Source organism: Arvicanthis niloticus, chromosome 19 (genome assembly GCF_011762505.2).
Source record: "Arvicanthis niloticus isolate mArvNil1 chromosome 19, mArvNil1.pat.X, whole genome shotgun sequence".
In the NCBI taxonomy this organism is placed as follows: Eukaryota; Metazoa; Chordata; class Mammalia; order Rodentia; family Muridae; genus Arvicanthis; species Arvicanthis niloticus.
This window is the reverse complement of record NC_047676.1, coordinates 35,423,480-35,436,045: the sequence shown is the minus strand read 5'-3', so window position 1 is coordinate 35,436,045 and position 12,566 is coordinate 35,423,480. Positions and strand designations below refer to the sequence as shown.

The 12,566-nt window shown below is 40.1% G+C and overlaps 1 protein-coding gene across 4 annotated transcripts in view; it reads right to left on the bottom strand.

The window, feature by feature from the left end:
- The window catches only part of Nnt (nicotinamide nucleotide transhydrogenase), a 90,057-nt gene that overhangs the window by 67,629 nt on the left and 9,862 nt on the right, over positions 1-12,566 (bottom strand). For all 4 annotated transcript variants that reach the window (XM_076916191.1, XM_034523386.2, XM_034523384.2 and 1 more), the window contains exons 3-6: positions 11,379-11,608; positions 9,109-9,326; positions 6,201-6,288; positions 2,754-2,842 (exon numbers count right to left, since the gene is read on the bottom strand). In XM_076916191.1, coding sequence (XP_076772306.1) covers positions 2,754-2,842; positions 6,201-6,288; positions 9,109-9,326; positions 11,379-11,608 — 625 coding nt within the window. The remainder of the gene's footprint in view (positions 1-2,753; positions 2,843-6,200; positions 6,289-9,108; positions 9,327-11,378; positions 11,609-12,566) is intronic.

The following is a 12,566-nucleotide window of genomic DNA, read 5'->3' as shown; positions in this document are numbered from 1 at the left end:
TCGTATGGAAAAAAAATATTTTCCATTAAAAAAAAGATGGGATCATAAAATCTGCAGGAATATGGGTGGACTTGAGATATATAATATTAAAAAAGGTTTCCAAATACCAGAAAGGAGGAAAGAAAAACAACAAACCAACAAACTTATGTCCTCTTCAGATTCAGACCCTAATCTACAAAATGTATATGAATATATGCACAGATGTACGCATGGGGACAGAATAACAGTTGCAAAGGAGAACAAGAATGGGCGATATCAGGTGATGAGAAAGAACAGGATGCCGCAAAGAGCACATGAGTCGTGAAGAAGGATAGAAGGGGGTGGGGGGTGGGCTGGTGAGATGGCTCAGCGGTTGGAGGCATTGACTGCTCTTCCGATGGTCATGAGTTCTATTCCTAGCAACCACATGGTGCCTCACAACCATCCATAGTGAGATCTGATGCCCTCTTGTGGGTGTCTGAAGACAGCTACAGTGTACTTACATTTAATAAATAAATAAATAAACCTTTGGGCTAGAGCAAGCGGGACCAGAGCGAGAGGGAGAAGGGAAGTGGGGGGAAGAAGGACAAAAAGCTAACTGCTTTTTCAGTCTCAACTCTGTTACGGCTTCTTTTTTTATTCTGTGCAAAAATATAATTGGAAATTAAACTGTGAACACATAGCCTCGGAATGGCCGTTCTAGCTACATAGAAATTCGATGAGACGGATGGAGTTCGGGGCTGAACACGTGTTTGCTTGAAGGCCTTCAGTAATCAAGCTGCATGATGCTTTCACTACATTACAATGTAACGTGCTACTTTATGGTGATTTTTATAGTAAGTAAATAGATTACAAATAAAAGTAGGATCTCAGTTACCTTTCGATTGCTCTGATAAGGCACCATGACCCAGGCAACTTACAAAAGAAAGTGTTTAGAGCTCATGGTTTCAGAGGGTCAGAGTCCATGACCACTGTGGTGAGGAGCGTGGCAGCAGGCAGCCAGGCATGGTGCTGAAGCAGCAGCTGAGAGCTCACATCTCAAGCCACGAAGGAATGGGGCAGAGAGAATGTTAACTGGAAACAGTGTGGGCTTTTAAGATGGCAAAGCATGCCCCACGTGACACACCTCCTCCGACAAGGCCACGCCTCCTCCGACAAGGCCACACCTCCTCCGACAAGGCCACACCTCCTCCGACAAGGCCACACCTCCTAATCCTTCCCAAATGTGACCACCAAATGCTGACCAAGTATTCACGCATGTGAGCCGAGGAGTCCTTCCCACTCAGACCACCACAGCTACACTTAACAGCAGCTGCGCTCTAGCTGGTGACTCAGTTCACACTATGAACAATGACACCAACTGCTCAGCAGCTAACCCAGCAAGTTTCAGATCATTTCTAGGTCAAAACATGTCTACTGTGACTCTAACATCATTATCCATTATAACGAAACCATGAACAATCCACTCTCTAAAGGCTTGAAGATTTGGAAACTCTGCTCATGAGCAAACATTAAAAATAAAGGGAAAGAAGCCATGTCGCTTTTGGCCCTGACTCTCCTCAGGTGATGTCATGACTACTCTGGAATTGCCTCATTTTTCTCATTGAGGTGAAGTGGATTTTATAAGCACCTCACTTCTCTAAGGTCAGGAAAGAGCTGTTGACCGTGTTCTGTGCACATCCACTCTGAAAAGTCATGCTCTTTCCAACTTTGATTTTTTTTTTTTCTATATTCATGATTGGGCAGTGCAAGGGTAAGGTTCCGTTGGCAGAACATGTGCTGAGCACACAGGAGGCCCCAGATTCAATCTCCAGCACTGAAAAATAAATGGAGAAGATCGGCAGCCATGTTATCGCTCTGGTGCCCTCACATATAATAAACTTATAATAAACCCCCCAAAAAATCGAATAACAAAACGATAACTGGACTCGATAAGCACTAAATAAATGCTGGTATCTGGCATCTTCAGCAATAAGAAAGAATCTTAATCAAACGTCTCTTGGCAAACAATGGAGGAAAATGTTTTGTGACCATCTTAGTAGAGATGTACAACACACAGGGAAAAATGGTTCCTCCTACATGTTCAATAAGTTTCAGAAAAAAAAATAGTCAGCTCTCTCCTTGTCCGAACCAGATGCCCTTGCAAAAAATACTACAATTAGAGTTCCTGTGTGGCTTCTCTAGGTAAAAAGTGACGTGAAGGGTGGGTCTGCAGTGACGGAGCGCTTTACTGGCTTGTACAATCCAGTCTTACCAAGTAAAAAAGTATTTGGAGTCTGTGATGTCAGTTTTACTTATTTCCGGCCACTCAATGCTAGACAGAGGCTCCTCCCAACGTACCTGTTAGCTTTGCTCATGCCCCGCCTAGTACCCAAAAGCATTCTAAAGATTAAAAGGACAGAGTAAAACTATAAGTTTACTAGAGATAACTCTGGTCCCATTGCCAATGTACACAAAGAACGATGGCCTGTTAATTATCAATTACTTTATTATTTCGGGGGGGGGGGGTAAGTAAATAATAAATGTTTTATTGAACCAACTTTTTCTGGAACTCACTCTGTAGACCAGGCTGGCCTCGAACTCAGAAATCTGCCTGCCTCTGCCTCCCAAGTTTGAGCCAACTTTTAAACAGCAAAAAAAAAAAAAAAAAAAAAAAAAAAAAAAAAAAAAGTTTAACTGGAAAGCGCAAAGAGGCTTCAGTGAACCATCATGTAATAGGCCTCATTTGAAACAAATATTTTTAGTTAAATATTAATCACTAGTTATGTGCTCACCTTGTATCAAATCCTCGGACAACTGCGCCCATCGACTTTGCTGCCCCTGCAGAAGCAAGCCCAGCAACGCCACCACCAACTATCAGGATCTGAAGGAAAAAAAAGAACAAGAAATGTTTTAAAGCTTATTACTACGTGATGGCAAAAGACCACCAGGTAACAACTCCTAGTGCCTGGTACATAGTTAACATTCAATGGGTGGTGCAGATCAATCACACGAATGCAGCAAAGGGTCTATCCTTCTGCTGAATCCCTGGTGTTTTTTTTTAATGGTCAAAGTAACAGCCTATGCCAGCAGCAGACAACTTTCCCTAAAAATAATGCGCTGGCAGTCAGCAGCATCTCAGAGCAGAGGCCATGCGAGCACAATCAGTGCCAGACATGTTAAAAATAAACCAGTCTGTTCTCACTATACAGACACTACCACCAAAACACCAGGGTGTTACTCCAACTACCTCGCCTTCTCTGAAGCCAAGGCTTTCCTGGGTTCATGAAACACAGAAAACCGTGTCCAAGATGGCCACAACTTTGACAGAACATCCGTGATAACTGCTACTTCATGCTCAGATGCTTCTGAAGATCTGGTAAGGAAACACAGAACTGAGGACCATCTAGAATGATCCATATCTAAAATTTGATGCCATATAAGTAAATCTTAACCACAGAAGGATCTGAGCCAAGAGAACCTAAGAATCCCACAGAAACTCCAGCCTCCCCAGCCTGCAGAGGAACACTGAAAACACTGTTGCTTCTAGCCTTGAGCCAACCTTCCTGGGAAAACAAGGCTTGTTATGCATCCCATAAATGGCTAGATTGAAGGCAACCCCTTGTTCCTGTAGGAACAAATGTCACCCACAGGAACAGGGATGTTTGTAAATTCTCACCCACCCATGAGGCCCACACTCCTTCTGCTTTTCTAAGAAGTCTATGTTGTCAGAACCATGTGCTCCAGGGACCCCTAGGCAGTGCTCAGAAACCGTGGCAAAGGATGTTGGTAATTGGTTTATTTGGAACGGGAGAGAGGCCATTGAAACTGGGTCAGAAAGGGACCTCAGCCAACAAACATCAGAGTCTAAACTCAAAAGCACCAACCCTGTTCTACACAAAGTTTCAATGACTCAAAAAAGAAAATAATAACAACAACAAGTATAGGAAACTTACAGGACTAGGCTAATTATCCTGTCAAGAAATAGCACAGGAGACGCTCTAATCCTATTCTAAAGCAAGGAGGAAGAGGAGCTGAAGGCCATCCTGAGGAAACTAAAACACCAGGGAAAGGACTGAAAAGGTTACATGATTAGTTAGGAGAAATGAGGTTCAAGAGAATAGCTAGGCTAGGGAGATGGCTCAGTGAATAAAGTGCCTGTGAGACAAGCACGAGGACCTGAGTTCAGATCCCCAGCCCCCGTGTAAAAAGCCAGGCACAGGGTAGAGTGTCTGTCCTACTCTGAGTTGCAATAAAATAACCTGTAGGAATGGCCCTGCATCAGCCAGCCACCTTGGGGCTTATATTCAGTGGACTCCCCACTGAAGGGCCATGATATAACCTCCGATGCTGTATCCTCCCACTCGCTGCTTCTCATTAACAGATATAGATATAGATATAGATAGATAATATAAATATAGATATATAGATAATATAGATATAGATATATAGATAATATAAATATAGATATATAGATAATATAAATATAGATATATAGATGATATAGATATAGATATATAGATGATATAGATTTAGATATATTATATATATATATAGATGATATAGATATATAGATGATATAGATATATAGATGATATAGATATAGATATATTATATAGATATAGATATATAGATGATATAGATATATAGATGATATAGATATATAGATGATATAGATATATAGATGATATAGATTTAGATATATTATATAGATATAGATATATAGATGATATAGATATATAGATGATATAGATATAGATATATAGATGATATAGATATAGATATATTATACAGATATAGATATATAGATGATATAGATATATAGATGATATAGATTTAGATATATTATATAGATATAGATATATAGATGATATAGATATAGATATATAGATGATATAGATTTAGATATATTATATAGATATAGATATATAGATGATATAGATATATAGATGATATAGATATAGATATATAGATGATATAGATATAGATATATAGATGATATAGATATATAGATGATATAGATTTAGATATATTATATAGATATAGATATATAGATGATATAGATATAGATATATAGATGATATAGATTTAGATATATTATATAGATATAGATATATAGATGATATAGATATATAGATGATATAGATATAGATATATAGATGATATAGATATATAGATGATATAAATATAGATGATATAGATGATATAGATATATAGATGATATAGATATATAGATATATAGATGATATAGATGATATAGATATATAGATGATATAGATATATAGATGATATAGATATATAGATGATATAGATATATAGATATATAGATGATATAGATATATAGATATATAGATGATATAGATATATAGATTATATAGATATAGATATATAGATGATCTAGATATAGATATATAGATGATCTAGATATAGATATATAGATGATATAGATATAGATATATAGATGATATAGATATAGATATATAGATGCTATAGATATAGATATAGATATAGATATAGATATAGATATAGATATAGATATAGATATAGATATCTTCCCAGCCTGGATTCAGGAAGCAGCAGCTCCCTTCCGCTGTGCCTTGATTGTCCCACCTCCCACTATTCCTGTCCTCTTGATGCCCCTCCCCATCCTCGGCTAACAAGATGGAAGACATCAAAGTGTTTTCCACACACTACGGCACTGCAGTAATCAGGAAACATGGATTTACTGAATAATATCTTGAAGTTCTTTAAAAAGTAATAGTAAATTGACCCACAGATCAATCTTGACGAGATCCATTTAAAAACTCAAATAAGTCGGAAACTGAAAAGGCAAAAGAAAAAAGACTAGAACTTTTAAAACAAACGAACAAAAGAGCCAATATTTTTTCAAGCAATATTAAATACTCAGCTGTAAAGCTTCGCTCTAAATTTCTAATTATGACAATAACATCAGTGAGGATAACACACAGCAAGACATTTAAAAATAACCATATTTTATGACACCTTCAATTTGCCTCATTAAGAAACACTGGAAGTGGGGCCGGAGAGATGGCTCAGAGGTTAACAGTACTGACTGCTCTTCCAGAGGTCCTGAGTTCAATTCCTAGCAACCAATCATGTGGTGGCTCACAACCATCTATGATGAGATCTGGTGCCCTCTTCTGGCGTGCAGGCATACATGCAGGCAGAACACTTGTATACATAATATTATGATAAATAAATCACAAGGAAGTTATACATACCTTCGCGGGGGGCACTTTTCCAGCAGCTGTGATCTGGCCAGTGAAAAACCTTCCAAAGTGATTCGCTGCTAAAACAACAGCCTTATAACTGAAAAAAAAAAAAAATTAAACAGACAGTTCCATAAAATAAAAGGTGGAAGGCCATACATTACGATAACCTGTCGGTTATATAACTGCAGAAGTCTAATGCTTGCACAGTATACTCTGTGGCGATATTAATTCTGAGCACTGTAAGTATGTAATCTTATCCCTCTGACCTTCACAAACAGCCTCTGAATGCATACAATCACTACATTTGCTTCATAAACACAGACACGAAGGCAAAAGGCCCACTTGCCTGCTGGCACTCAGCTAGTCAGCAGCAGGGTGAGAATCCTGCCCTGGGCAGCATTGTTGTGGAGGAAGACTCTCACCCTAAAAGCTACTCAGCCGCTTCCTAACAAGTACTGCAGACCAGCCAAGATAGTTTAAAAAGAAAAGACACCAAATGCCATCAGCACCTTTCTTCGCGTGTTGAGGCTCCCTCTCTTCAAACTTCCCTTTTTTTTAAAACTGTGTAGTTTGAATTTTCTTTGATGGCTATGCGGTACTTACATTATTACACTAGGGGAGGTCTATTTAGATTAGGTGTGACATTGTATATAATAATATCTCAGTCTCAGAGGGGAAAAAATCACTACCCTTGATCTGTAGTGGGTAAAAATCTGGGCTCCTGAGACAGACCAAATGATCAGATCTGAGCAAGGTTAACCCTGGTTCTCCTCATCTATAAAATAAGAGCCAAGGAGCATGTCAAGCTCTGAAAGTTACTGAGAGAACAAAGTTAACGCGGGTGAAATGTTCAGTGTGGTTCTTGTCGCATGGCAAATGCTCAGTAAATAGGATTTAACTACAGAAACAAAGTTATCCAATAAAAACTAACAGTGAGCTGAATCTTTTGAGAGGATGTCTGGGGCCCACTACACTAATCTCATTTCCATATTATCTTTACTTAGTTAAACACAACTATTTGAATACTAAGACGCATGTGCAGCCATGATAGTAGTACAGATGTTACCTTGATGATAACTGGTTTTTGAGCAGAATTAAGTCCTGCTCCAAAGACAGACACTCATGCCTGGGTACTTTAAATGGCGCAAACAAGGACACCTCCACACACCTCCTCCCTCCAGACCTCACGGAGGACCACAGCAAACCAAGGTCTCCTGAGGAAGACCAGACCACTGCGCTCGTGAGCTCACAGTAGCGGAGGCCACCTGCAAATGCATGACCAAGCCAGTCAACACCTCAGCATGGAGGATGAGGGGCTCCCCGACCCTCACTGTGGAACAGGAAGGTAGATGCTGGAGGAGGAAGAGTCAGGTTTTTTTTTTTTTTTCTTTGATAATGTGGTCCCTGGTAAGTCAACCATGCTCCAGTAGATGGCCCTACACCGATGACAATATGGTCAGCACAAAATGGACTCAGGGGTCAGGGGCTGGGCAGTGAATCGGGAAGAAATTAGGGGAGAAGTGGGGAATAAATATGAACGAAAATGCATTGTATTCATGTATGAAAGTCCCGACAAATTTTTAAAATCCTCTGTAGTTTATTAAATAGAAACAGAGCTCTAAAAAAGAGAGAGACAGGGAAGACAGCAGTGCTGACAGGCAAATGAGATCCGCTGTCACCGAGGCCTCAGAAGAGGACACGCTCCAGTAAAAACGACAGGCTGTGACACGAGACGGGAAATTATCTTAATTCATTAAATATTTTATTAACTTACTTAAGGAAACCCTAAGCAACACGAGCAACCTACCCATGATGGTATGTGGCTATAATCTCAGCCCTCAGAAGGCTGGAGGCAACGGAATCACAACTTTGAAGCCTGAGGCCACCCTGAACTACATAGCGAGTTCGAGGCCAGCCTGGACTACACAGCTAAACTATTTTTTTAATTAGTTAATTAATTAATTAGTTATAATACAGCATGCTAAGCACTCCTAATATAAACATCCAAAGTCAGAACTGTTCCACATGGGGCACTGACATTATTACAAGCAGGATGTCGCATCCCTAACCTCACAGCAGACATGTACTGGGTCACAGATCAAGCACGAAATACCAACTTTGTATTTAAAACATCCCAAAGGAGAAAAAAAAGTTCTGAAATGTACCATCTCATAAAGAAAATTACCAAAATATATTTACAAAACGACCTTCAGGCTATGTGCATAAAGTGTATATGAAACATAAATAAACTCCCTGTGTACCCTTGGATCTCAGGTCCAAAACACCTCATTATATGAATATTCCAAAATCTGAAAAAGTCAGAAATCTGAAACACTTCTGGTCCCAAATTTTCAGGCGTTCTCAACCTGTATTACATTAAAACACATGAAACTGTCAGTGTCCAATTATATGTGACCTATAAAAACAACCATTTCAATCTGATGCATGCACACACAACATAAAAATACAGCTTCCGGGGGCTGGAGGGATGGCTCAGTGGTTAAGAGCACCAACTGCTCTTCCAGAGGTCCTGAGTTCAATTCCCAGCAACCACATGGTGGCTCACAACCATCTGTAATGGGATCTGATACCCTCTTCTGGTATGTCCAAAGATAGCTACAGTGTATTCATATGCATAAAATAAATAAATCTTTTAAAAAATAAGTGTCTCATGCAGATACTCAGACAGCTACTTTATACCTACTTTGGTAGGTATAAATATTGCTTCTAACCATAAAGATAGGACATGTAACATATATTAGTGTAACTACTGTGAAAAGAAATAAAACAAATCACAAAAACTAATTTAAGTGTAAGAAGCTCAGTCCCCAACAATTATGGTGAGGGTAAACTCTATGAACGCCTGTTCTACCTCCCTGTGATTTGGGTCAACCGAAATGGGAAAGAATATACCTACCCAGAAATGTTGGCCATGGAGCTGAGAGCATCATAGCCCTGAGCTATTGTCACCCTTGGAACTTGGTCCATCGCCAGAACTGTAGTTTTTCTTTCGGAAAGTTTATTGAGCAAGTCTGGATTCTGAGCTGGGTAGATGAAGCTAATAAGAGTTCCTGACGGCTTTAAAAATTCAGCTTCGTGAGCGCCTAACGTCGGGTTCACCATGGGGGCCCTCACCTGAAATGAAAGCCAAATCACAGGTTGAAACTACCAATACCTTCACCGTGTTTTTTTAAGCAAACAGGACAATTTATGTAAGGCACGTCACTATTGTTTAGATAGTTCTTCTGAGAGAAGTCTTCCATCAATAAATGTCTGCCTGACCTTAAGCAAGGCAAAGCATATGAAGATGTATGCTAACCATCCTGTGACTGGTGACCTCTGACCTGTCTTGAGTAAAGAGCACGCAGCACCGGGTCAGCTGTGACAGCTACCGAGCACTGAGATACTACAAAGATTTTACAGTGAACCTGGTCTCCCTGAACTTACTGATAAATCTGTTTTAAAACTATGAGATATCAGGGGGAAAAAAGACCAAAAAAAAAATAAAATTTGTTTTATGTTCAAAGGCTCAATCGCAGAACGGGGAGTTCTAGACTAGCACACATATTTAATACCAGCACCGAAAGACAAAGGTCAGCAGATCTCTGTGACAGGGAAGGCAGCCTGGTCCACAAGTCCAGTTAGAAGCCAGCAAGGGCTACGTAGTGAAACACTGTCTCCAAAAAACAAATAAACAAATGAAAAGACTCAATCTTTACTAATTTTGGCAAACATGAACTTGTGAGGTAGTGAGGCACTGGGAATGTTGTCTGTTTAAAGACTCTATGGCATAGATTTAAGTTCCAGACCTATAAAGGAACACAATGTAAACTAGCGCCGCTACCGAATTGAATTAAACGCACTCTCGCTTCAATCCGTTGTTCTGATAAGAAGTCTCCCTATATTTGTTCTGTGTGAAGCGAGCATAGAAAACACAGCCTGTAGGATTTACATTTTAAACACCAACAAGAATGCTGCTCCCATCACTTCCTATCATGGCATTTTTTTTTTTTTCTTCATTTACCAAAGCGCCTTTTCCTACTATCCCTGAGCTGGTGACTCATGTGAATCCAGGCTGAGAACCTGTGACTCTTTGGGCAGGAGGTGTGGTTCAGTGGTGGGGGACTTACCTGGCATATGTGAAACCAGCAACACACACACACACACACACACACACACACACACACACACACACACACACACAATCTATCTCGGAGATTAATAAAAAACTCGAGGACTGCTCTGAGTTGATTCTACTGGCCCTCATCAAAGGCTCAGCTGAGACCACTGGCACCCAAGACATCAAACCAAGTGAATGATTCCCTAAACCTGTTCTTCCTCGGAACAGGAACGGGCTTGATTCAACAGAGGCCCCCGGTCAAGTACGTTATGAATGGAAGGGAAATAGAGTTATCTTCATTTTTATACTAGCTGGGTAGAAGTCTCTTTTAATTGACTACATGACCCATTTATACACAGACTTCCTGCTGATGACTATACACTGTTAGGATGGAAAGGCGTTACTGAACACAGCCCAGGATACTGTGTGCAGTGTCTAATAACTGAAGACAGTCATTTACCCCACATACTCCTGTTCTAGAAACGGCATGACCATTCTGGAGAAGGGAGCATTGGGCTGAGTGACCCATTGCCCAAGTGACTTTAAAAGGTCTTGAGATATCGTTTATAACTAAAAAAATAGGAAGTAAAAAAAAAAATCTACCCGGCTAATATAAAAATGAAGGTCTCCATTTCCCTTCCATGGTTTCATTGAGAAAAGAGAGTATGACTTTCAAGTAGGAAAAGCTGAACGGGTAATGTTTAAGATGATGAACATGCAAACTGCTCTGAGTTGATCATTGTACATTGTATATACATTATACATACATAGGTATGTATTATACACACACACACACACACACACACACATATATATATATATATATATATATATATATATATATATAAAATCACTGCATGAATATGAACAATTATGTGTCAATTAAAAACAAAAAAAAGAGCACTAAGAAACTTGGAAAAGCTGGGTGCGGTGGCTTTGATCCCAGCACTGGAGAGGTGAAGGTAGGTGGACGTCTGTGGGTTCCAAGCCAGCCAGGGCTATACACTGAGACCCTGTCTCAACAAATGACATGAAGCTATGAACAAAGGAGAGAAAAGAGTAATTACTTTGACAACCAGATCAGAAGCCAGAACTTCCTTTGTTCCTTGGATCTGGGCCCCTGCTGCTCTGTAGAGATCATCTGGGAACTTGGAAGCTTCGCCTGCACCTGATTCCACAACCACATTAAAGCCCTGCTTGACCAGGGCCTGGACACCGGCAGGAGACAATGCAACTCGCTTCTCGTTTTGGAAAATCTCCTTGGGAACCCCGACTGTCAACTGCTTATATGGAATTCCTAAAAGCAAACAAAACCAGAGTTTAGACAAAGCTAAAAAATGTGTTTCAGAGCAGACTTCAGGGAAGGGAAACAGGCAATCTGTTTTTTCAAAATGAAACCATGCCCAAGCTGCTACGATCACAATCCGTTTACCTGGTTTGAAGTGATAAACTTTTGAACAAACTGTACTGAATGTTTTAATTGAACATCTCTCTTTAAGACACAAGCTTAGTCTATTCTTAGGAGAGAAATACCTGAGTTGGGAAATCACATCGCATGCTAACTCCTCTCCTTCACCCTCTGGGGTTACAGTCTTCCTGTCCTGGCCTTTAGTAAAGACAGAAATAAGTTACTGCAGAATAGCTCTATCAGAGATACTCTGATGGCTGACATAGCTCAAGTTCCTTTCCTGACAATTTGGCCAGAGGAAATTTCTTATAGATTTCCAAGGTTGAATCCTGAGACTTGACCAGCAGCTGAGAGGCCAGCAACCAGGTCAAAGACAGTCATCTGACAGGCCGGGCATGAGAGAAGCCAGCAGCCACTGCCAATGACATGACTTACATAGGAATTGTAGATCCAGAACACATGTTGGCCAGTTATTAACCTACGTTGGCTAGTTTAATGTCAATTGGATACAAGCTAGAACACTTGGGAAGAGGGAGTCTCAATTAACAAAAATGCCTCCATAAGATTCTCCTGTAGACAAGTCTGTAGTGCATTTAGTGCAATTAGTGATTGATGTTGTAGGCCCAGCTCACTGGGGGCAGACTTTGTCATCCTGCATAGAATGACAAAGCAGACTGAGCAAGCCATGAGGAGCAGCCAATAAGCAATGTTCCTCCATGACCTTTGCTTCAGTTCCTGCCTCCAATTCTTCCCGTGAGTTCCTACCCTGCCTTCTTCCAGTGATGAAGCGTATGTAACCAGACAGTCATAAGCCGAAATAAATCTCTTCCTCTTCGAGTTGTTTTTG